Source organism: Choloepus didactylus, chromosome 17, assembly GCF_015220235.1.
Source record: "Choloepus didactylus isolate mChoDid1 chromosome 17, mChoDid1.pri, whole genome shotgun sequence".
NCBI lineage: Eukaryota > Metazoa > Chordata > Mammalia > Pilosa > Megalonychidae > Choloepus > Choloepus didactylus.
In genome coordinates, this window is record NC_051323.1 from 47714820 (window position 1) to 47742064 (window position 27245).

General features: G+C 39.8%; 1 protein-coding gene across 3 annotated transcripts in view; it reads right to left on the reverse strand.

Moving 5' to 3' along the window:
* Window positions 1-27245, reverse strand: part of SLC3A1 (solute carrier family 3 member 1) — a 124034-nt gene that overhangs the window by 26837 nt on the left and 69952 nt on the right. For all 3 annotated transcript variants that reach the window (XM_037807269.1, XM_037807267.1, XM_037807268.1), the window contains 6 exons: window positions 25090-25269; window positions 24795-24949; window positions 18186-18311; window positions 3890-4009; window positions 1787-1911; window positions 251-446 (listed from right to left, as the gene is read on the reverse strand). In XM_037807269.1, coding sequence (XP_037663197.1) covers window positions 251-446; window positions 1787-1911; window positions 3890-4009; window positions 18186-18311; window positions 24795-24949; window positions 25090-25269 — 902 coding nt within the window. The remainder of the gene's footprint in view (window positions 1-250; window positions 447-1786; window positions 1912-3889; window positions 4010-18185; window positions 18312-24794; window positions 24950-25089; window positions 25270-27245) is intronic.

A 27245-nucleotide genomic window follows, 5' to 3' on the forward strand; every position in this document is an offset into this window, starting at 1 on the left:
CCTCATCTGTTAAGTCTAGCAGAATGGTAGGCGTAGACAAATACTCATTAAGTATTCAATCAATTGGGTGGTCAATGTCTTCCCCCTTAATAACAAGAACCTGGTGGGAAACTCAGACAGGCCTAGATCACTAAATGATCACTAGAGGAGGGAGAGATGAAGGTCATTAGAGACAAATGTCCTTGTTTTAGTGTGACTATTCAACAAGCACATCACCACAAAATGTGCCAAGCTGGTCACCAGGACTTACCATCCAATTGGGCCATTTTCCTTCTGGCATGTTTTCCATCCAAGACTTGATAACCTCAAACACACTCTTCCCAGAAGGGGTGTCTAACTTGGTGAGGTAATTGTTGAAAGGGAAATCTGCTTCTTGGATAAAAGGTGTCCCATAGTACATCATGGTCCTGTCAGTGCTCTCCCCATTGGCTTCAGTCCCCATGAACCTGCAAAAGTTAGCAGAGTTTGATATCCTCAGGGCTTGTCAGAAGACTGGAAAGCACTCTGCAGCCATATATATATGACTTTGATGTGGGAGCTGAATGCATACTATTTATCATATTAGGCCAGGACTCACTAGAAAGCATACTCAAGCCAGATGACCAAGAAATGTCACACTAGGCTGCCTGGACAATTTCTCATTGCAATAAACCCAAAGATCAGCACAATACTAGGTCAAATACCTAAGAGTTAAGAAAAAATTTGGATCTCAATCAATATTGTTCTCTTCATTCTAAACCTGATTAAAACTCAATAACTTCTATGAAGCCTTGTTTTAGCAATTCTCATCACTCCACTTAGAATTTATAGTATAGGTCTGCATAAGGTGAGGGGTTCCCCCCACCATCAAGTTTCCCCTTGATCTGAGTCCTTATTATTAGGGTACACTCTCAATTACTGAAATACATGCACTCTTTGGGCAAGATAAGTTGCCTGAAATGACTCCCATCAATACTAGTTTTAACTGTTGGATATAAAGTAGTAAAGAATAAGTGAACAGTCCTTAGAGTCCAAATGTCTCGGTTCAAATTCAATTTCTGCTATGACAACCTGTGTGACCATTACGTGCACATTCAGAGTCCCCGTTTCCTCATCTGTAAAATGGAATAGTAATCAAAGTACCTATTTTAAGGAGGAGAAATTAACTCCTAGTCTATTAATTCTATCTGGTGACCTATATAAACATGGTAAGAGCTAAACATATTAACTGTTTATTATGTGCCAGTCATTGTTTTAAGTGCTTAACATATATTATTTGATTTAATCTCACAAAGCCTTATAGGGTTTTGCTATACCTTTTTATTGATAAGGAAACAGAATTATGTTAATTAAATAGCCCACGATCACACAGCTACAGAGCAGGAACCAGCTCAGGCCCATCTGATTCCAAAGCTGTTTTCCTCAGCATTGTGCTCTACTGACAGTTTTAGCTGAAATATTTGGATCTATAATATACAAGGACACAGAGATCAAATAATAATGACAACAATAATAATAGTTAATGGCTAACATTTAGCTAATATATTAACCTTTTAAATAATTTTCACAACATTCCTGTGAAATAAGTGCTGTGATTAGCACCATTTTACAAATGGCAAAACTGAAAATCAGCAAAGTTAAGCAACATGAGGGAATACTCCAGGCCCTAGCAAATCCAAGCTATAATAAACTATAATTATGTAGGACTGCTAAATTATAACTTTAACCTCTGAGTTTGGCTAGTTCTAAAGAGTAAAGTGCAGATCACATGTTGCACCCACAAAGAGTAAGTGTGTCTTGTAGTTACCTATATCTTCCAGGCTCCCTGCTGTATTGATCCATCGTCTGTCGGAAGCTCCGGAGAATGTCGTGCATTCCCACCTGAGTAGTGGTGAAGTCATGATACAATTCCAAGTACTGTGTGACCATGTCCTTTGGAAACAGGGTAGCATAGTTATCATCATTTCACATATCAAACGCCCACTGGCTTTACGTGAATACAGACTGTCTCCTCAAAGCACTCAATCCAAGACACATATGCTCACCGATGGTCGTAGGACCTTCCATGCTCAAGGAGTTTTGTGGATGGAGAAGAGCACTCATGCTACGGATACTTCATTGGATGCTTAAATGATTAACTTTATAAATCTATTAAATAACATTTCCCTAATTTAACTATTTACCCATTTTAGCAAATTAAACTTTTCTATTTAAACATTGATTACAAATGTATTTAACAAAATCCTCCAAAAAATTTAATATCAAAAGCCCAATCTAATACTGTCCTAAATGCTTCAGACATGTTGTTTGCATGATTGCAGAGTTCATTAATACACTTAATCTGGTTACAAAAACATTAATATTCTGCATATGAATTTGTTTCTTCAATACCTCTGTGCTTTTCTCTTACTGTTATAGTATCCCAGGGTTTCAATAAATTTTTTACTTCATTTCTATGCCTTCCTAGGGTTAAACTAATCTCCTTGAACCCAAAGCAAATGCTTACATCTCATACAAGCCAAGGTTGTAAATTGTGGGTTGAGACATGACTGGACTATCCAAATATGAGATGCCTGCTGCCCATTAGTCTGAGCCCACTTTTGTAAGTGAACTTTTCTTCCTAGATCAAGTGAGGTTTTTGAAATCTGGGGTTTTATCCCCAAGTTACATGTACAGCACATTCTTCTTGGGTAGTACACAAAATCCATCGCTCTGATCATTTGGAATGACTGGAAACTTATGCTTGCCTTGTGACATCTCAATATAATTAGCAAAACTATTTATAGAAATTTCTTCTCTTTGGAATAATGGGATAATATATTACCCTTTTTCCCCTTATTTTTCCTTCTAATTGGAAAAGTGCAAAAAAAAAAAAATGGCTTAATCATAACCTTTGGATCATGACATGGCCCATCATTGGCCCATGCATGTAATTAAAGATAATTAATTAACTGATTAATTTAATGAAGTTAAAAGTATCAATCTATTACTCAGGACAGAAATTAGAAGCTTGACAAACTATATGGTTTTCAATTTATTTGTTTAAATTTATAAACAGGGTATCATGATTTTTTCCCACTAAGTATTACATAGCTAGGATTTACTCATGTTGCTATGTGTCGCAATAGTTCATTTATTTTCACTGTTAATGTAACATTACATTGTGTGAACATACAACTCCATCATTTTGGAACACATCTCAGGACTTCTATCTACTTGGCCTTTAAAGTAAAGTGACTGCAGAAGTGTTGTAAACCAGAGGAACTGGCTGACATGTGAATATCATCTCTCATGTGGGATGTGGGGGGAAGGTTAAGAGTCCCTGGTGAGAGCCCAAAGGGTCCTGATTCTGCAGCTAGATAGCCTTCGCTTTGAATTCTACTTACTACCTCTGTAACCCCTGATAAATTTACCTTTCTAAGATTTGCTAAATGGGGATACTGAAACTCTCTCATTGGATGTTGAGAGAGAAACGAAATATCAAGTAAATAGCATACTAGAGACACTCAGCAAATGGGGTTCCTGTCCCTTCCATCTATGTGTCTAATGACTAGAAACGTACCTGGGGAATTTAGGCCTTCTCACTTCAGCTTAAGTGAGATGACAAGATTGCTACAGCCTTTGGTGGAGTTTACTCTGTCCATGTCCTCAGAACCCTTGTCCTTTGAATAATTCCTCAAAGGAGCCCCTGCTCTGTAGGGAACCGGTAGAAGGAAACATCTGGGCATATGCATTGAAACTCCTCTGAATTTCCAGAAGAAAATGATTCAAAGCACATGCTATAAGCAGAACAGAGCTCGTCCCTAGTAATTAGTGTCCAAGGCTAAAAAAGGAAACACTGATAACATTTTCAGATGAGACAAAAAAAAAAAAAAAAAGAAAAGGAAAGAAAGAAAGAGAAACACTTTACCGGGTTTTGGGTCTTATTCACTTGGGCCTCGTTTCTCAGATGTTCTGCTTCTAGAAGAAATTTAACAGCATCGAAACTAAAGCCATCAACACCTTTTCCAAGCCAGAACTGTATAATTTCCTAAACACAAAGAAGCAAAACACTTGGTTACATTAACTACACATTTTTATCATAATGAGTAGTTAGGGTTTTGTCTGTTAATGACTTTCCATCATAACATAGTAATCTCTGCATACAAAACAAGCACAGTATCCACATAGTATATTTTTATCTATTTAGCACAGTAATGTTGAAGTATAATGAATTCTCAAGTAACTGTACTTATGGACTCCCACACTTGACTCATATTTGAATTCTGAATGTTACATTTGTAATTTATTTTATAAGCATGTTTCCAAAATTTAGAGAATTCACTCAAAATAAAAGAATGAAATCATAACAAAAGATCTGAATCAAAGAAACTGGGGCTGTTTCTTGTCTCCTTCAGGCCTGATTTCTTTTTGAAGGTCACTCCAAACTGAGAAAATAATCAATTGTTCAATCGTTAAGTATTTCATTCTTTACCCGAAAGGTAAAAGAGAGATGAAGTGCTTACGTATTAAAGGATTTCCTGTCTGGAATAACATGAAAGGAACACAGAGAAAACAGAAAGAATCAACCATCAACCAAACAAATAATTAGGAAGAAAAGTGAAAATGTGGTGGTTAAACTCAGAAGAAGTGTTATCATGAATACACTCAGATAATACAATTGTTATGAAGGCAGTCAGATAAGATGAGATTAATTCTATATTTTTCTAACACATATTCTACTGGTTTTACAGAAAGAAATTGCTCAAGTTAAAATAGTTAAACCTAAAAATCCAAGATCTCATACATTTCATTTTATTTCTTTGATGATAGAATTTTTTTTAAGGTGTGTGACGGGGATCAAAAACTATCCCTGGTTTTCTCTCCATCCCTTACCCACACTCCCAACACACCATTGCTGGGAGAGAATTTAGTGGATGCCTGTTCAGCTTCCCTTTGCCCACTTGCTACAGAGAGAAGTGTCATGGCCTGCCTAGTTCCCAGGCTTTTTTTTTTCAATGCAATTTTATTGAGATGTATTGACATACCAGATAAATCATCCAAAGTGTACAATCCATGGTTCATGGTATCATCATATAGTTGTAGAGTCATCACCACAATCAATTTTTGAACATTTTCATTACTCAAAAAAATAAAAAATAAAAATAAAAATTTAAAAGAATACCCAAAACATCCCATACCCCTTATACCCCATCCCCATTATGTATTTATTATTTTTGTCTTTATTTTCTTACTCATCTGTCCATAAACTGGTTAAAGGGAATGTCGGTCACAAGGTTTTCACAATCACACAGTCACTCTGTAAAAGCTTTATAGTTATACAATCATCTTCAAGAATCAAAGCTACTGGATCCCAGGCTTTTTAAATACTAAGTCCAAAGAAGGGGTAGATGAAGATTGGTCTGGAAGAATGGTTTGAAAGGGAAAGTGGACCAAAAGACTAGGGGTCTTCTAGGAAAGAGAGGGATGTAGAAGAGAGAAATTTAGACATGGTGATGGATGAGGCAGCTACTAGGTCTGAAAAAATGGGAGGAGAAAAGGGAGTGTTAGAATTGGATTTCCTTTAATTCAAGTAGTCACAGGTACAGGGCTGGCTTCTCGGGGGTGCAACCCGTGCAGCCAGCAAGGGCCCCATGCTCAGAAGGGACCCAAGCTTGGTTGAATGCTCTGCTCTTGGTTTTACCATCTTCATATTTTTCTTAATTTTCATAATTTTTGAAGGATCCCTGCATTTCCATTTTGCCTAGAGTCCTATACATTATGTAGCCAGATATAGACAGGAACGCTGTAGAAGAACAAGGTGGGATAAAAGGAGAGGGTGATAGGATGGGACAGAGAGACTGGAGAGCTGGTTTACTTTGAGAAGGGAACATTTCAGCAGAGATAAGAAGAAATGAGGGACTGAGCCAAAAGAAGTTCTGTTAGAAGAGCATTCCAGGTAGAGAGAACACCTGTGGAAATCAACTTGGGTTCCCTGAGGAATACAAAGGTGGCAATGGGGCAGAGTGGGGTAAGCAAGAGTGGAAGGAGATGAGGTTGGCTTCATCAGGTCAAACTTTGTAAGTCATAGAAAAGAGTTAAGATTTGTGTGTGGGTGATGGGAAGCCTATGCACAGTTTTACACAGGAAAGACTGTGGTCTGATTTCATTTTTAAAAGTTCTGATATGTGAAGAATAAACTGTACAATTCAGAAGTTCCTCAAAAAAGGTTAAACATAAAGATACCATATGATCCAGCAATTCTACTCCTAGGTATATACCCAAGAGCAATGAAAACATATGTCCATGCAAAACTGTACATTAATGCCCACAGCAGCTTTATTCATAATAGTCAAACACTGAAAACAACCCAAATGTCCATCAGTGGATGAACAGATAAACAAAATGCAGTACATGCACAGGAATATTATTTAGCCATAAAAAGAAATGAGAAACTGATACATGCTACAATATGGATGAACCTTAAAAACATTTTGAAGTGAAAGAAGCCAGTCACAAAGGATCATATATTATATGATTCCATTTATATAAAATATAAAATGTCCAGATGAGGCAAGTCCATAGAGTAGAACAGTGGTTAGGGGAGGAGCAGGGGGGTCCAGAAGAGTGGAGGGTGATGGTTAAAGCATCTCTAGAGATTTCCTAATGTGGTGATGAAAATTTTCTAAAATTAGATTATGACTGCTTTGTACAGCCCTGTGAACGTATGGTATACCTTAAGTGGAAGAGTTTTATTTTAAATGGATTATATCTCAACAAAGCTATTACCAAAAAAAGAAGAAGAACTTGAGGCCAAACAATGTAAGCAGGGCATCAAATGAGGAGGCTACTGCAGTGGTGGAGAACAAACATGACAGTGGCTTGGAGTGGGGGGACAGTGGTGGAGGTGGAGAGAAGCAAGCAGATGTTATATCTGTTCCAAGGGCAGAGCTCATGGGACCTGCTAATGGATAGGACCAGAGGTGTGAAAGAAAGAGGGGTTGTTGGCCTGAGTGACTATGTGCCATTCACTGAGATGGGCGGCAGATTGAAGGAGGAAGAGGAGTGTTCTGTCTTAGACACATTAAGTTTGAGAGGTCTACTGAACACATACATGAAAATGTTGAGTAGGCTGGTTGTTAAACCAACCTAGAAATATAAGTATGGGAGTCAGCAACCTAAAGATGGGGTTTACTAAGTAATATTCCTTCTTCCAGCAATGTGGGGATAGCCATGTGAACAGAGCCCACCTTCCTTGCTCACTCCCTTCCATTTCCCCACCATGGTTCAAATCAAACCATTAAGTACTCGGGTCCTGAAGGGCTTGTCCAACAGACTGGGAGATTCTTGAGGGAAAGTCTGTGGCTTTTCTTGCCATTTCCTTTGCCTCTAAAAGCAGCTGGCACTTAGTGAACCAACTATAGAATGGAAGAATGAAGTATTAACCTGAATGAGTCAAACAGAGTCTGATAATGCAGAGACACTAAAGAGTTACAGCATGTTCATTGGCTTCAAGAAGTTTAAGGAATCATTGGGGACACATGAGACATGAGAAGGTCACCTAATAATGTACGACAGTGTGTGGTTCAACATGGCAGCAAGAAAAGACTCCTCTGTCCATGGAGCTATGGGAGTTCCAAGAAGATGAAGATTAGCCTGAGTGGACAAAGTCAGACAAGGAAAAGCAGGAGCTTGAACTTGGCTGGATGGTCTGGTGGGATTTCATCAGGAAGTGAGATCAAGAAGAACATTCTGAACTATGTGAGAAAGCATGAACCAAGCATGGAGCAAGGGTAGGACTTGGCTTGTACTGAGGCAGCTGAAAGACCAGATGACCTTGAAAACCTAGAGACTGGGCCTCAAATATCTCATCCAACCCCCTCCCAGTCTGGCCTACTCCTACACCTGACCACGTATAGCCCCTCTGCAAAGGGACAGTGGCTCTCTCCACCTTCTTCTTGGCTTATCCCTACCCCCAACTGCCACAACCTGTATGTTGCGTCTCCTTGCTGAGAAGAGCGACAAGAGGGACTGGAGCACTCCCTCATAGTAAGCCACTGGTTGGGGTGGAAAACCCAGACCGGGAAGGAACAGCCATTGAAAACAAGTGAATCAAGTAAGGTTCTGCTTATAATGGGTGTTCCTGTAATGCACATAAACTCACGTGTGATTGGTAAATAACGGAATGATTTAAGCAGAAGTCACATTGGTTCATAGCGATTTTTCCTAGGCAAGAGAGTCAGGGGGTACAAAGGAATTATAAGCCAAATCAAGAGAAGCAAAAAAACTCAGTTTGCTGTAGTATCAGCAGGAGCCCTTTCAGTTACGTTTTAAGAAACTTTAAAACAAGTGTCTGCATTAGACTCCTCCCTTACTTGAGAGGTCCACACCCCCTCCCCAGCTTTGCATGCCTCTCAGATCAAGGCTGGTTGCACGGCTTCCCATGCCTACTTACAGCAGTCCCAACAGCTGAGAACTCCTTTTCCCCCTATTTTATTGCAGCATCCAACAGTCTTGCTCTAATTAAAGGGCTGCCAGCATTTCCATTCCACTGTGGGTCTTGTTGTTTGTTTTTGTTGTTTGTATTTTTAATATCTACTGTGGAAGCCCTCAGCCATGCTGAATAGTCACCCTGGATTGTCCAAGTTCTCTCTCTCCAGGGACCAACTGTTATTTTTATTAGTGACTTGGTTACAAAGCTGCAAAGGTTTTGGGTGAACTACCTCTAAACCTACTTTAAGGATTGCAAGATAAAATACCGGATGTCCAGTTAAATTTGAGTTTCAAATAAACAATAATTTTTTGGTGCTAATTTTAGTAGAGAATTATATTTTAGTATAAATATGTCCAAGTGGGAAAAATTACTCCTTGTTTATCTGAAATTTAAATTTAACTGGACCTTTTGTAATTTTATTTAGTTTTAGTTGTTGGTTTATTTATTGCTAAATCTAGTAACCTTATCCATTTTTCTCATAAGCCCTGTTATATTTACTGCATTTGTGGATTTGGATTTGCTGAACGGAAAGTTTTTCAGGAACATACATATCATAGAGCAAAACTGCCTGAAATTTAAAGTACAGAGTTAAGCAGCCATTTTTCATCTATGGAGGGAAACAGAGGCATGGATGACTCAAAATGGCAACTATCCCCAAAATCACTTGTTTGATTAGAAGTGTGTTTTTGTATTTACATATGACTACAGGGGTCTCTAATGTGCTGGGCAAGTAAGTCAAGGTTCTCAAAGAATAAGGGTAAATAGAGCCAAGGTCAATTCCCTTTAGGTAAAGCTGAGATTTTGAATGGCAAAGTTTGAACAAATTTGTCAAACCTGAGAGCAGGACTGCTGCTGGCAAACCCTAGTGTGGAGAGATTTGACCCAAATAGACTTAAGCTGGCTCTACCCAGTGGATTTTTTCTTTGGGGCATAAAACCACAAACTTGTTCTTATGAACATTTTTACTTCTTACTAATTTATTCATTTGTTAAATACTTCATTCATTCATTCAATAAATACCTACTACACACAGGGCACTTAGCTGAGCACTGGAGTCACAACCATACAAAAAACACAGTCCTAGTTCTCTTGGATTTTTAGAATCTCCAGCTACAAAATCAACTGGTGATACAAAACTATTTAAATCATAGATGAGATCAAAGTTTAAAGGAGAGGAACAGGGTAATACAAGAGGGTAAAACAGCAAGATTTGCCCTGGGGAGGTCAGTGCAGCAAGAGAATAGGAAGTGAGGGGCAGGTAGTTTGAGAATTGGCTACAGAAATTGCTAGACGCTATGCTTAGAGGGTCCTGTGGGGCATGGAAAGGCTCCTTGTTTGCAGAACTGGATTTTGGTGGTGTCAGGGGCAGACTTACCAGGAAGCTAACCAAGCTATAGCCTCAGAGACCCTCACATGCACAGGTCTCTTCTTTTCTCATTCTAAATAAATGTTCATTTTTCTGTACCTAATTCTGTACTTCTGTTATTTTAAGCAGGCCCCCCAATTTTTATGTTTCAGGCCTCACACAACCTGGGTCCACCACCCCCGGGTGGTGCAGTTCTTTGCCAGAGTGAACACTGGGAGAGGATCAAGGTGGGGGGGGCACAGTAGGAATAGCTGTAAACCATGCAAACAGACTGTGACAAAAATGTGGAAAAACAGTGAACACCGTGATGTTATAAACATTAAGCTTTTGGACCCTGATTTTCTAAAATAAAGCTAGTCATTTTCTTCAAGGGGGCCTAAACACTGACCGCCCCCTCCACCCAATATTAGGGAAAGAAAAATGTGTATTCCAGCAGTTTAAGCCCTGGCAGGAGTTTTCTATTTAATCCAGGCAGAAATATTACCACTGTCTGATGAGACAAAGCAGCAACAGCTGGACAGTTACTTTCTGAGATCATTTTAAATACTGAGGTTTTCACCCAGATAATCCAGTTTGCTCTTCAAAAATATTTGCTGCCTGCTAATTATTCTCTCAACTAGGTGAGAAAAGAGAGCTTCAGATTTTAATTGTTAATCCTCTCTTCACCACCACTAAACTAAGCTCTCCCAGGGCTCCCATGTGGAAATGGGCACCAAGCCTGGCTGTCCCAGACCTGGGTAACCCACGCGGGTGCCACGGAACTCCAGGGACAGCACACCACGTCCTCAACGTGTGTCTGACTCCCACGACATCACACTCTCCTGGTTTTTCTACCAGGCACCTTTCACTTCTCTTCTCCTGAAACAACTCACTACTCAGAGTAAAAACTGAATCAAGTCAACATTAATGATGTTCGAATTCTGCCTTGAGTCAAGACTATACTTCTGAGATAGCTAAAGCTACTCAGCCTTTTTACCTAAAGAGCCAAATCTGGGAAACAGAAAAGCTTTGAAGTGTAATGATACATAAGAGATCCTCTTGATAATGATATAAACCCCAGGTTTTCCATCTGAAGAAGTATAAGGATACATAAGAGATCCTCTTGATAATGATATAAACCCCAGGTTTTCCATCTGAAGAAGGAACAAGAAACAATAGGGTATTTCACAGGTTCTATTTCTTACAGGCAATTGAATGAAACTGTCCCTACTCCTGTTCAGCCCTCTTGGTAAAAGTCTTTGCTCAGCCCTTCAGGAGCAGAGCGTAGGGGAGGGATGATGGGCTCCAGAACTTGACCCATCTGGAGACCATCCTGTCCCACCCACTGTCCAGCTGCACAAGGTGGGGCATCTGCTTGATCCTGCTAAATCTTGATTCCCTGATCAAATAAAATAATTCCCACCTTGCAGGGTCTCTGAGGATTAAATGAGATTATGCTGCTAGAGTCGGCTTAACGCTTCAGCCTTTGTATCACTTGACCTCCCGCAATGTTTGACACTGTTGACTAATCTCTTCTAGAAATACCAGTACCCTTAGCCTCCATGATAATGCCCCCCTAGTTTGCCACTCCTCTATCTACTTTACAGTCCTTTAAATGTGAGTGCTCCTTGGGGGTCCATCTGACACCCTCTGTTCACTGTATTTCACAACAGTATTTATCTAACCATTTATTGATTACTTAATAAGTACTTATATAATATGAAAAACACAGCCTGAGTGCTTTACAAATATTGACCCATTTAATCTTCAAGCAACCCTATGATTTATGTCCCATTATCATTCCTATTTTGCTGAGAGGGAACTGAAAGTCAGGGGGATGAAGCACCTTAACCAAGGTCATAGAGTTAGTAAGCAGTGGCACTGGGAATAGAATCCCACAGCACGCTTACCCACTGCACTCCACTGCATACCTCTATTTTTCAAATTGTAAGATCTGCCAACATCTGGCCCTCATTCCCACATGACAATAATCGTCTGGAATGACACTGCCATTGGCCCCTTGCTCGTCTGCCACAGTCCTCAACCAGCCTAGTTCTCTTGCTAACATTACCTGCCTGACCCCTGTAGGCATTGTCCATGTGCAACAAATCCCAAAGTTTTATCTCCAGACTAGACCTTCCCCTAAGCCCCATATCCTTATATCTAACTATCCATGGAACACTTGGATGTCTCATAGGCAGTTCAAACTTTACATTACAAAGACAACCATCTTCCCCTTCCTGTGTCTCCCAGCTCAGTAAACCACACCATCATCACTCAACCAACGTTGAAATCTGAAACCTGAAAGCACCTGGCTCCTTTCTAAGTCCTGATGACTTCTCTGCATCCCCACACCACTCTCCCTGGTCCAAGCCACCAGCATTTCCTTCCGGATTAATGCACCACCCTCTTCCCTGGCCCTCCAAACCTGTCCTACAAAACTACACAAACCCCTTCTCTACAACCAGAATGATTTTTCAAAATGCAATAAAAAATTATTTCCCTGCTTCAGACCTTTTAAATCCAAACCTTTACCATGGGCTTCAGGGCTGCTTGTAATTGGGCCTCTGATGACCTCTCCAGCCTTGCTGGGTTACTTTACCTTTCCATGCACATGACACAGCCATACTAGATGACTTCCGGCACCTCCAATGTACTATGATCCAAGCTTTCTCTCTGCCTAAAACACCCAGGCCCCTTAACTTGGCTCCTCCCTACTCATCAATCAGGTATCACTGCTTCCTCTGAAAAGCCTTCCCTGACCTCCCAACTCTATGTCCAGGTTAGACGCCTGCCCTGTGTGCTCCTACAGCTCCCCATACTTCCCACTGTCATGGCCACCCAGCTACTTTATTGTAATTGTCTTTGTAATTGTCCACCTCTCCTCCAGACTACAAGCCCATGACAGCCACAACTTACATCTATCTTACCAACCACCATACCCCTGGCACATGGTCAGTACGCAGTATGTATTGTTATATGAGTGAATGATTTATAATAAAGCACCTGGAGATGCTTCATAAATAGTGTAATTATTATCATCAAACACCAAGTTGGTTTATAAAGCAGACTGCTGACCCACTTTCATCCCTCTGGGCCTCAGCTTCCTCATTTGTCAAATAAGGGATTTGAGGGGCAAGAAAAAAAACAAAGGGACTGGAAATGTACAAAATACCACAAACGTTAAGTCCCCACCTCCTCCAAAAAGGCTTCCTGACATCCCCTGCTGAAAGCACTGGAGTCGCAAGAATTTCAGGGCAGAACCAAGTCTCCTGATGGCCGGTGCAAAGGGGAGGAGTAAAAAGAGGAGAGAGGAGAGTTTCCTGTGCTGGGTGCCCTATAAGTTCCCAGCCTCCCCCTGAAAAGACCAAGTCATTTCTTTGAGCTGATGAACTGAAATCTGATGGGAGTGAGGAGAGAAAGGCGGCTCAGTCTCAGCTGGTGCCAGCTGGCATGTAAACAGGAGTCATTCCAAATGCTTCCCACCCACAGACTCTCTGGGTTGCAAATTATTAACCTGCTTAGCTCTACTGCAGAGATAAGTTCTGCCGGGGTGAGTGGGTTGGAAATAACTTTCATGCAAAAGGTCCATTTTCAGGAGCAAAGAACCTTCCCTCCCAACTTCTCAGCCTTACTTACTTCTAATAGTAAATCTTCTCAACCAGCCACGCAATTAATATCTAACCTTTCAACCAGAGGCAGTAATGATTCATCCCAAAAGGGATTTCATCCTGGGGGACAACTAAATAAGGCTCCTATTCATACACTCCACCCCTTGCATGCCTGCAGGAAACAGCTGCGTTAGTCCAAAAGTAATTAATTTATGGGCTGGCACATTCTGGTAAAATTTATCACATTTGGCTAAACAATGCCAGACAATCCATCACCTTTTCCACAGGGAGCTAAGGAAATCTGCATGATAAGCCGACTAGTTTATACTCATATTTATAAATCTCCAATTGAAAACCAACTTGTAAAAGCTGTATAGGAAAGGCAGAGCACAGAGAGAACTAGTTTGCTTCAAAGCAAGTAAGGAGCTGTAGTTAAGTGTGTAGACTGGATTCTAGATGCCTGGGCTTGAATCTTGCTCGATTACACCCAAAATGGGTCACTTCACCTCTCTAAGTCTGGGTTTCCTTCTCTGTAAAATGGTCACAAAAACTCGTAGGTTAATCTTGTTCTGAGCATTAAATGAGATGCTACAGGGTAAAGCACTAAACATAAAGTAAGTTACTAATGTCTGTGTGTTTGTGTGTGTGTGTGTATGAGAGAGAGAGAGCACATGTGTATATGTAAATGATCTTTAATGATAGAGGAGAGTCTACAACTCCCCTAAAGAACTAACCCCTTGTTAGTCTGTTGACCATGCTGTCCCTTCTCCACCAGAGACAAGGCTGCTCTTTCTCAAGTTTCTATTTCTATAACATATCTGAAAGCAATTCATCTCAATTCTGGAGAACTTCAAATGTATACAGTAAAAGAGTCTTAAAACTAAGGAGTCTATAGAAATACATTTAACAAAAGAAGCACAAAATATACATACTGAAAACTTAAAAACACTGTTGAAAGAAATTAAAGACCTAAATAAATGGAATAGGAAGACTTAATATTGTTAAGATGGCAATAACTCCCAAAGTGATCCACAGATTCAATACAACTCCTATCAACATCTCAGCTGGCTTCTTTGAAGAAACGGACAAGTTGATCCTAAATTCACATGAAAATTTTGGACATCAGAATAGCTAAAAAAAAATCTTGAAAAAGAAAAACAAAGTTAAAGGACTCACACTTTCCAACTGAAAAACTTATTACAAAGGTACAGTAATCAAGACAATGTAGTGTTGGCAGGAGAGACATACAGATCATTGGAACAGAATGGAGAGCATAAACATAAGCCCATAATATTCATGGTCAATTGATTTTCAATAAAGGTGCCAAGATAAGTCAATGGAGAAAGAATAATCCTATTAACGAATAGTATTGGGAAAACTGAATATCCACAAGCAAAAGAATAAAAAGTTGGACCCCTCCTTCACACAATATACAAAAATTAACTCAAAATGGATGAGATCTAAATGTAAGAGCTAAATCTATAAAACTCTTAAAAGAAAGCATAGATGTAACTTTGGATTAGCCAAATTTCTTAGAAATGACATTTAAAAGCACAACTAATAAAACAGATAAACTGGACTCCATCAAAACAAAAACTTTCGTGCTTTAAAGAACACCATCAAGAAAGTAAAAAGGCAACCCACACAATGGGAGGAAATATTTGCAAATAGTGTACCCAGGATACATAAAGAACTCCTGCTACTCAACAACAAAAAGACAACCTAATTTAGAAGTGAGCAAAGGATATGTATAGACATTTATCCAAAGAAGACATACTAATGGCCAATAAGCACATGAAAAGATTCTCAACATCATTAGCCATCAGGGATATGCAAATCAAAACCACAATGAGATTCAACTTCACACCCATAAAGATGGCTGTGCCAGTTTGAATGTATTGTGTCCCCCAAACGCCATTATCTTTGATGTAATCTTCTGTGGGCAGACGTATCAATGTTGATTAGATTTCTTTGAGTGATTCTTTGGAGCTGTGCCCCACCCAGCTGTGGGTGATGACTCTGACTGGATAATTTCCATGGAAGTGTTGCTCCACCCATTCAGGGTGGGTCTAAGTTAAGTCACTGGAGCCATATAAATGAGCTGATGGACAGAGGGAACTCAGTGCAGCTGAGAGTGAACGTTTGAAGAGGAGCTACAGCCAAGAGGGACACTTTGAAGAAAGCACAGGAGCTGCAGATGAGAGACAGTTTGAAGACAGCTGTTGAAAGAAGACTCTTGCTCCAGAGAAGCTAAGAGAGGACAAATACCCTAAGTTCAATTAAGAGTGACATTTTTGAGGAACTGCAGCCTAGAGAGGAACGTCCTGGGAGAAAGCCATTTTGAAACCAGTACTTTGGAGCAGACACCAGCCACGTACCTTCCCAGCTAATAGAGGTTTTCTGGACACCATTGGCCATCCTCCAGTGAAGGTACCCGATTGCTGATGTATTACCTTGGACACTTTATGCCCTTAAGACTGTAACTGTGTAACTGTGTGGCTTTATAAAAGCCAATCCATCTCTGGTGTTTTGCATTCTGGCAGCATTAACAAACTAAAACAATGGCTATAACAAAAAAGACAATAACAAGTGCTGGTGAGGAAGTGGAGAAATTAGAACCCTCATACATTGCTGGTAGGAATGTGAAATGCTGTAGCCACTATCAAAAACAGTCTGGCAATTTCTCAAAAGGTCAAATATAGTTACTAAAACCCAGAAATTCCACTCTTAGGTACATACTCAAGAAAACCGAATACATGTGTTCACATAACTTGTACACAAATGTTCATAGCAGCATTATTCATAATATACAAGTTGTGGAAATACCCAAATGTCCATCAGCTGATGGGTATATCAATAAAATGTGGTATGTCCATACAATAGAATATTATTCATCAATAACAAGAAATGAAGTACTAATACATGCTACAACACAGATATACCTTGAAAACATTATGCTAAATTAAAGAAGACAGTCACAAAAGGATGCATAATATATGACTGCATTTTATGAAATGTCCAGAAGAGGCAAGTGCATAGAAATAGAGAGCAGATTAATGGTTGCTGGGGGGAAGGGGCAATGGGGAGTGATTGCTAATAGAATAGGTACAGGGTTTCTTTTCAGGGTGCTAAAAATGTTCTGAAACTAAATAGTGGTGATGGTTGTACAACTCTGTGAATATACTAAAAACCACTGAATTGTATAATATAAAAGGATGAATTTTAAGGTATATGAATTCTATCTCCATAAAGCTGTTATTTTAAAACTAAAACAAAACAAAAACACACTGAGGGGTCTAGGTGTCCTCAATGACTTGGCCATTGCCGCCCCCTTCCTCTGTGTTTCACTGACGTACATTACAACTACAGGGACATCCAGCTCTCTGTTCTGTCCGGCCCACCCACCTCAGAGCACTGTCCTATCATCTAAACTCTTGCCCACCATATCCACAGCAGCAGCAAGAATCGGAACAAGAGCATAGTTAACAGTTACTGTGAATCACCTGTCAGGTATTATTGGAAATTTGCCGCCATACGGGGAAAGCCCATCTGGGCGACCGTGGTAGCCTCCTGCTCATCCCTCTGCTTCCCTCCAGCCACCACCTTCAGCTTCCCCACAGAGGAATCGTTAGAGGCTCAGTGTGGACCTTTTACAATAGGATTCAAGGCTCCACCCTAACTTCTCAGACCTCAGCTCCTTGACTCTGCCCTCTTTCCACTCAAAGCATTGTTAGTGTTGCCAGATAAAATACAGGACACACAGCTACCTTTTAATTTCAGTTAAGCAACAATTAATTTTTTAGTACAAGTATGTCCCAAATATTGCATCATTCATTATTTGAAATTAAAATGTAACTTGGTATCCTGTTTTTGTTTTTATTTTTTTCCTATTTTATTTTGATTCCTAGTTTTATTTGCAAACTCGGGCCACTCTAAGCACTGGCCTCCATGTTGTTCCTAAAACACATGAAACACAATCTCACCTCAAGATCTTTGCATTTGCTCTTCCCTTTTCCTCAGATTCTACCCGCTTCCCCCAATATTCACAACATTCACTACGTTTCACACATCGGAGCTGCCTGAACAGTGCCTTGTGGCAAGTGTCTTTCCTAACTGACCCACAAAAAAGAGCAACTTCTCTCAGCACTCAGATGCCCTTGCCCTTCAACCTTAGCACTCACCCCCTGACAAGTTAAGTATTTAGTTGTTAACTGTCAGCCTTCCCTTCAGTATACTGGAAACTCCTTGAGGGCAGGGCTTCTTTTACTCACAGATGACAGTAAGTATGTATTTATTGAATGAAAACAGAGAATTGATGGGCATGGATTATATCATCTAATCTTCCAATTAGCCCTGTGAGATAGATAGAGCTATCAACTGTGTTTCATACCTAAGGGATCTGAGGCAGAGGAAAAGTCAGTCACCCAGAGCCCACAGCAGCCAGCGGAGGGGCTGGGCCCACACAAGAGCCAGAGCCCGGAGCCCACGTTCAACCCCTCTACTGTACCAGCTCCTTGTCATCTGCAGAGGGGCAACTGGGAGGTAAGGTAGGAGGTGATTCTGCCCCCCTCCCATTTCCATTATTCTGGGTTAGAGGCAGGAAGAAACTGCCCACAAATCTGAGTATCTCTATTTGCGTCAGACACTTTAATCCTGGAATTTAATTGCACTATTTGATTATGTCTGCACAATTATTGTTCAACATAAAGAAGTGTTAAAAATAACCAATTAGGTCTCCATGTGATAGAGATAAGTCTGTGTGGGTGTCTATACTCACTTTTATTTCTTCTTGAACGGCAGGACTGCGGAAATTCAAATCTGGTTGTTCTTTCATAAACTGGTGAAAATAACATTGCTTTCGCACTTCATCAAAGTGCCAACTGGAGTTGCCATACACACTTAACTAGCAAACAGAGAAAATGGAAAATCAGTCACTTAGCATTATTCGCAGTACAGTCTTACCCTCAAGGAAATGTTAATTACCATCCCTGGCCCCAGGGCACACATCTTCCCTTCTGGGGAGAACAGTAGGCTAAATCAGCTCCCTAAAAGACCAACCATTGGCCTAATGCCCCACAATTTGGTTGTGGTGCATTTGTGCTGTAGATCAGGTTCAAACAACCGCAACACCAAAACAAAGCTCTCAATTAGGGACAAGGCCAATTTATGGAGCATACATTTCTAACATACTCTCTTGAAACTTCTATCCAGACTCTGGACTCTTGTTCAGGAAGAAAAGCAAATGATGGCCAACTTGGGAGAAAGATGCATATCATTGGATTTAGGGCTTAAATTCAAATAGACTGAAAATTTAATCCGTATCCTCAGAATATGATTAGAATCCTTAACTTTAAAATTCTGTTTGTTTTCAGGAATTAAAAAAAAAAAAAAATCGAGCAACTCTGAGTTGTTATCCCTACCAGAACAAAAACCTCTAAGCCATGGCCTGGAGGCTGCTTCTCAGCAGTGTCTGACACTGGCGCTGAGTTCCTCCTTCTAGAAGTGCTCACATCCATGGCTCCGTGACACCCCTCTCCTTGCTGCCCTCCCATATCTCTGGTCATTCCTTCCCATTCTTCTCTGCAGTCCCTCAGATGTTAGAGTTCCTCAGGGCTGCACCTTAGCTTTTTGTTCATTTCATGCTAAAGAGAATATCTGGACAACATTTTAAAACTGGGAGATTCTGCATATTTACATACACACACGTGTGTGTCTGTGTGTGTGTGTGTGTATTTAAATTGGAAGACCTGGTTGGTCACATGGGCCCTCATTTCTACATGGCAAGAAATGGCTGAGCTCAGCACCAGGTGCTATTTTTAGAAGAAACATGCCCTCACCAGTTCATCATACACCCCACCTAACACAAACCAGGATGAGATAATTACCAGTGCATATAGCCATAAAGAACTGGGACTCAGAACTCCACAAAGCAATTTCAAAGGGACAAGCAAGCCAAAAGAAAATTGGGGAAAGAAACTATCAACAGCTGTTTCACAGAAATGGAAGCACAAATAAATAAATGTTCAACATCATTAGTAACTAGGTAAAGGATAAAATTAAGACCTCAATGTGTGCTACAGACACATAGGAAAAGAGAGAGAGAGAGGTTTGGAGAAGAGTGTAGAAATGAAGATACCAGGAGATAGAGAGTAAAGATCAGGCATTTGATGCTGAAGGAGTACAGAATGTTCAACAGGATTGATTGTATAAATCCAGAAATGGATAGAACAATACTATATGATGGTAGCACAATGTTATTATAAGTACACTGAACAAAGATGACTGTGAGCACAGTTGAAAGAGGAAGGTTAGGGGCATGTGGGACACCAGAAGGAAAGACAGAAGATAAAGACTGGGATGGTATAACTTAGTGAAACCTAGAGTGGTCAATGATTGTGATTAAATGTACAACTATAAGAAGGTTTTTACATGAGGGAGAACAAATGAATGTCAACTTTGCAAGGTGTTGAAAATGGGATGGTATAGGAGAAAAAATACAATCAATGCAAACTAGTGCCTATAGTTAACAGTAACATTGAATATGCTTCCATTAATTGTAACAAAGGCAATATACCAGAGCTAAATGTCTATAAGAGGGAGATATAATGTAAGGGTATGGGATTCTTGGCATTGGTGTTGTTGTATTTTTTATTATATTTTATTTTAATTTTATTATTTTTGTTGCTTTTTAGTTATTATTCTTTTTCTTTTTCTTTTTTCACATCTTCCTTTTTGTGGAAGAAACAGAAATGTCCTTATATAGACAGTGTTGGTGAATTCATAACTATGTGATTATACAGGAAACCAGTGATTATTTACTTAGGAGGAAATATATGGTATATGAATAAAACCATCTAAAAAATAAACAGAGGGATACAAGTACTGGAGAAAATGAGGAGAAAGGGATGTACCTAATCACTGTTGGTGGGAAAGTAGAATGGTGCAGTCCATCTGGAGGGCAGAGTGGCAGTTCCATGAGAAGCTAAGCACAGAGATGCCATATAGTCCTACAATCCTGTTATTGGGTATATACTTGGAAGAACTGAAAAGTGGGACTCGAAGGGACTTTTGCAAAGTGGGGTTATCGGTGGCAGTATTCACAATTCACATTGGACAGAGGTGGCCTAAGGGTACTTCGATTGATGGACAGAATGGCGAACTGTGTTGTATACATACAATGGAATATTGAGCTGCTACAAGAAGGAATGAAGTTGTGAGGTATGCAACTAGGTGAATGGACATTGAGGACAGTATGATGAGTGAAATAAACCAGAAATGAAACGAAAAACATTATAATGCCTCACTAATATGGACTAACTATAATGTGCAAACTCTGAGAATTGAATCTCAGAGCACAGGTTATCAGGGGAAGACTTATTGTAAATAAAGTTCCTAGATTGTAAGGTCTTACAGCAGTTACACATGTATTCCTGAGTTGTAAGGGCTATTTCTAAATTCTGAGATGTTGAGTTCTTTGTGTATAACCTGGTCGGTCCCTGGAACTTTGGGTATCCTGTGTGGCACCTGAGACTCAGAGCCAGAGTCCAGCAGCTATGAATGTCAGCATTACCCCATATAGCAAAAGTTAAAGAGTCTGAAAAAGCGATCAGACTTTAATTAGAGATAGGAACAAAATGGACTTGGTTAGGACCAAGATAAATCAGACTAAAGGGTAAAGGAAGATATGACAGCATTTTAAAACTTCAACTTCTGTGTGAGACCAAAGGAAGAGATGTTTATTAGGTGCAAACACATTTTTGTAATACACTATATAATTTAACTTGTATAGTCAGTTTATTCAAACACCATAATTACATGGGACTCTGAACAGGGAGTAAAATCTGGTTGGTGTGTACAGGTTAGTGTGAAGCCCCGATACATCCCAGAGTAATTTGGACAGAGAATAAAAATGTATTTGCAAAGCCTCCTTGAGGGGCTGGGGAAAAAATGTGGAAATATTAAACTTCTTCACCTGGGGAATTACTGATATTCTCACAAGCATTGAGGACTACCAATTTAGAAGGCCAAGCCCTCAATCTTGGGGCTTGCTCTTATGAAGTTTGTTACTGCAAAGGAGAGGCTAAGCCTATTTAAAATTGTGCCTAGGAGTCACTCCCAGAAAACCTCTTTTGTTGCTCAGATGTGACCTCTCTCTCTAAGCCAACTCTGCTGGCAAACTCACTGTCCTCCCCCTACCTGGGACATGACCCCCAAGGTATAAATCTCCCTAAGCAATGTGGGACATGACTCGTGGGGATGAGCTTGACCCTGGCATCATGGGATTGAGAAAGCCTTCTTAGACCAAAAGGGGGAAGAGAAGTGAAACAAAATAGTTTCAGTGGCTGAGAGATTTCAAATAGAGTTGAGTGGTCATTCTGAAGGTTATTCTTACGCATTATATACATATCCCTTTTTGGTTTTTAATGTATTGGAAAAGCTAGAAATACCTGAAACTGGTGAACTGCAACCCTGTAGCATTTATTCTTGAAGATGATTGCACAACTATATAACATACACTGTGTGACCATATGATTGTGAAAACCTTGTGGCTCACACTCCCTTTATCCAGTGTATGGACAGATGAGTAGAAAAATGAAGACAAAAAAATAAATTAATAATAGGGAAGGATGGGGGGATGGGGGATGGGGTGTTTTGGGTGTTCTTTTTACTTTAATTTTTATTCTTATTCTTTTTTGTATGTGGTAATGAAAATGTTCAAAAATTGGTTGTGGTGATGAATGCACAACTATATAATGGTACTGTGAACAAATTATTGTATAGTGTAGATGGCTGTAGGGTTTGTGAATATATCTCAATGAAATTGAATTTTAAAAAAAATAATAAAAATACTCAATGTGATACAACTTTATATACACTAGAATAGCAAAAATTAACAAACTCTAGCAGTACCAGGAATTAATGAGAATATACATTTTTACACTGCTTCAGTACATTTGTACAAATACTTTGATAATCAATTTCGCATTATCTTGGAGAGGAGGACATGTGGTATCCTGTACCCAGAAAATCTCTTAGTTCTTAAGCTCCTGCGCATGTGCCCAAGAGAAACAGACTAATAGAGTTCCCCAAAGGCAATGTTAGTAATAGTGAAAAAATGAAAACAGTCCAACTGCCCATCAACCAGTGGATTGATAGGTAAATCACAGACTATTCACACAATGGAATATTAATCACACAACAGTTAAAAATATGTACTATAGCTACCCAAAACTACACAAATGAATCTCAGAATCAATGACGAAAGGAAGCTAGTTACAGGAGACTCTACCTGTAGCATGATGCGCTCCTAAAGTTCAAAATAGAAGAAAATAATCAATTAAAAATAATACATATGGCATCTTTGGTATAAATGAAACAAAAAGCAAAGACTTAGACAAAAATAAAATCCAAGGTAGTGGTAACTTCTAAGCAGAGGCATGGGGAAGGAACCCAGGAGAAGCCCCCAGGGTCTCAGCAGCACTGGTAAAGTTCAAGACTTTAATGTGAGGGTGGGTTTGTTGATGCTCACTAGATCTTTCCTAACTTATTTATATATTACATATAGTTTAAAACAACTTTAATGAAGTATAATTAGCATATAAAAAACCGCACATATTTAAAGTTAACAATTTGATCAGTTTTGACATAGGTATAATCTCATGAAAACCATCACCATAATCAAGATAGTGAACACATCGATCACCTCTAAAAGTATCCTCATGCCTTTTTATAATCCCTTCCTCCCACCCCTCTGCACCCCCTCCATTCCCTAAATAACCACTGATATGCTTTTTACCACTATAGGAATAGTTTGCATTTTCTAGAATTTCATATAAATGGTATTGTTTTTGTCAAGCTTCTTTCATTCGGCATAATTATTTTGAGTCATCTATGTTGTTGCTTGTATCACTGGTGCTTTCCTTTTTATTGCTGAGTGGTTTTCCATTTATGGTTATGCCATAAGATGCTTATCAATTCGTCATATATTATGCATATGTTTCTATGTAACAAATATTACATTTAAAAAAAGCAATCTTGGCCATAGTCAAGAACTGATGGAAAGAAGGAAAGGTGATACCAAGAAAGGCAGCTGTTACAGTCATATTGGTAAGAGATGACATGGTTTAAAGTATGAGTGGCAATTGTTAAGAGCAGACTGTGAGTTGAAACGACTAGAACCAGTTCTTAGCCTTTTCATTTACTAGCTGTGTGACCTTGGACAAGGTGCTTAAGGTTTCTGTGCCTGAGTCGGTTCATCTGTATAACAAGGATTAAAACCTTACTCATAAGATTGTGGGGTGCATTAATTGAATTAACAAATATAAAACATTTAGCACAGAGCACAGCATACAGTAAAGCAATTAATACGTCTGCTATTATTATTCTTATTTTAACAAGTGGGTGGATTGTAGAGAAAAAATTAAAGAGGTGAAAATGCTCGCAATAGCCAGTTCACCAGGCTGGATGGTGGTACCATTCACTGAACCTGGGATACAGGAGGTGGGGGGGAAATCCCACAGTAAGCTTTGTAACATGTGGCATATGAGTCCTTGAGTCATCTCAAATTTGATGCCCTGGAGCCTGCACGTTTAAATGTATATGAAGAAGGTCAAGAAGAATTATTCATTGTTTACCTAAACTTCAGATTTAACTGGGTGGCCTGAATTTTTATTTCTAAATGTGGCAACCCTAGACAGGAGGGACATGGCCTCCATAGTAAAAGAAGAGGCCAGGAAGAGGGTGGGAATGGGGGCAGGCAGGTATGATGGCTTCTGTGATGTAGCTGGGGCTGAAGGTGGTAAAACAGGGAGGGGGCAGGGAGGATGTTTGAGGAGAAGGAGGGCAGGCAGATTACTCAGTTGGATTTTGTAAAATTCCCAAGAAGTTTGCACGGCTCAGTTCAGGTGGGGATAATGACCATTGATGTCTCCAGAGGCCCAGATACCAAGGTTTAGGCAAACAGAAAGCAGATGGCTTGAGTTTTTTTTTGTTTTGTTTTTGTTTCTGTTTTGACAGAAGGGTCAAAAAGTCAGAAAGGCAAAGGGGACTGGATAATAGCAAGGCAGTTAGGGAACTGATGGAACCTGGAATCTACGATGGACGGTGGGGGAGGGGGGCATGGGGAGTGAGGTGAGGAGGCAAGGAGAGGCAATGGAGAACATGGGTTTTAATTTGCTAGAACACATCTGCTCTACAATGAAATAAGAACTCTAAATGACATCAGTAGTCTTGGGTATTTTATTTCTATTTCTTTGGGAAACTTTTTTCCTTCCCATAAAATAATCCATTACTATTTTTTTTCCTTAAAAAAGGCTTTATTAAAAACCAACTTAATCACGTAAGATCTGCCCATTTTCCCTTGTAAATCAGGCAAATTGGTACTTACCCAGTTGTTGGGTGGTATGGTTCTGCCATTTACATGGGTACAGTCGTGCCAGATATAATAATCAGTATATTTCCCTGTCTGGTTCCGACTCAATTGAAACCAGGCATGTTTATCACTGGTGTGGTTTGGTATGAAATCAATTATTAACTTTAAACCTTAGAAGTGAAAACATTCCAAATGTTAGAAAAAGATTATCTTAAAATTAATAAATGACAGCTAAAGAAAAACAAAATGCTTTAAGTAGCACTTGGAGAAATACTCTTCTCACCCTCCACCCAGCTTTCATTTAATTTACCTTTATCATGTATGGCTGCAACCAGATTCTCAAAATCTTTCATTGTTCCAAAAATGGGATCGATTTCTCGGAAATCTTCAACACCATGTCTGAAATCTTTAAGGGATGATTTATAAAATGAAGTAATCCAAATAGTTTTTACATTTAAATTTGTGATGTACTCCAGTTTATCTTGAATACCTGAAGAAAAATGTTGAGGCCATGAATGAACTCCTATTATTTTAACTGAAGGTTTAAAAAATAAAACTAACAGGTCTGCAATGGAGGTATTTATATTCATGTCAGAAATATTTGAAATTTTATTGAATCTTAGTAAAATGCACATAGAAAGGTCTACTTCTATAAATAACATCAATAACCAGCAACATAGAACCGTAACACATAAAAATCAATCTGCAACTTGCTCAAATTTTATATTTATAACCAAGACTATAGCATTATTAATTTATTCTACACGTGGTTTTTGAGCACGTACTCTAGGCCAGCTGTTGGCTAAGTGGTGAGGTACACAGAAGAATAACACATGGCCTCTAAGGTCACATGCTCTAAGCTGTGCTGTCCAGTATGGCAGCCACTAGCCACATGTGACCAGTCCAAATTGAGACGCACTCTGAATATAAAACACACACCAGACCTTGAAGATCCAGTACCAAAAAAAAAAAAAAAAAAAAAAAGTAAAATATCTCAATATTTTTTATATTGATTATATGCTGCAATGATATTTTGGCTATATCAGATTAAACAAAACATAGCATTAAAATTAATTTCACCTATTTCTTTTTTACTTTAATGTGACTACTAGAGCATTTACAATTACTTGCTGGCTCACATTCCATCTCTATTGGACAGCATCGATCTAGCAAGCAGAAGCAGTCAGGAAGGCGCTGCTGCGGGCACCAGGGGAAGCGCTCCAGAAGAGCTGCAGCAGTGCCTTAGCCTCTGACTGCCTGGGGCAGGGGAGTATGAGGAAGGCTGGAGGCTGTGGCCCCTTTGGGGAGGGATGGAGCAGGTCACAGGAGGGCGTGGCAATGGGGGAGACAGAAAGAAAGGCTTGCAGGCAAAGGAAACCTAGTGACCAGGACAGACAGGGCACATCTGGGAAAGAGTGAGAGCTCTACATGGTACCCAGACCAGGGAGGGAGCACAAGAGATGAGGAGGAGAAGCAGGCTCACACCAAAATTTAAGAGGCCTTTTTTCCACTATCAGACTGCCTTTGAACAGGCTGAATTTGGATGTTTTCCCTTGTTCATTTATACAGAACACCAAGAATTCATTCAGAAGAGAATACCAGACTTGGCTGAGAAGAGATATGGAAATAACACTCTTTGTATTTGGAACCTTGTAGGTTAATTAGCAGAGAGTGTGTGTTTCGCTTCTAGTGTAGAGTCCTAAATGCAGATTCAGAGTTGAGGTTAGTATTCAATCTCCATTAAAGCTTCCTACAGTCAGAGCATGTCAAAAGCCACACTGCAGGCTGGAAGCTACTGGGACCAACACAAAGCACCTGGCTCCTATGCCTTCCCCTAGGACAGGCTACTTAGCTTGGGCCTCTTTGGGCCTCATTTTCCCCCATATGATGGCTGCAAGACCTCAGGGAGTGTCAACAGTCAACAGAAGTCTTTTGATTTAAGTCAGTATGGCAATACAATACATTTTAAGAATATCAAAGACACAAAGGAGCTAGAAGATGCAAAGTAACAGGAGCTCCCAGCTCCATACTCCAGTGGAGAGAGGCCATGATAAAAAGAAACTGAAATCTGCGAATAACAAGAACAAACCCACATCAACATCAAGGACAAATACTTATTGACTACCAGAAGCAACCACTCTCTCAAGGAAAAGTTATTTGGGAAGGACAAATGCAAGCTCTGGTTAGAAGCTTACAAGAATTCTTGTTTACAAGAATTTCAGGTTTATCTAGAAAGAGGTTACACAAGGAGCGCCAGGAAGTGGGGCATGTACCTCTGGACTTGGGGATTTTAGCTCTTTTCAGTCACTCTTGCTAAGCAGTTACTGTGTAGAAGGCAGTGGGTGCTATAAGTGGCGAGAAAGCCCTTTAAGATAGTCTCCTCTTCCTGGTATTGCAGCAGAAAGAGAAGACACCCAGCTGGGTGACAAGGCAGTACAGAGGATGTCAAGCACAGGGAGTCAGGAT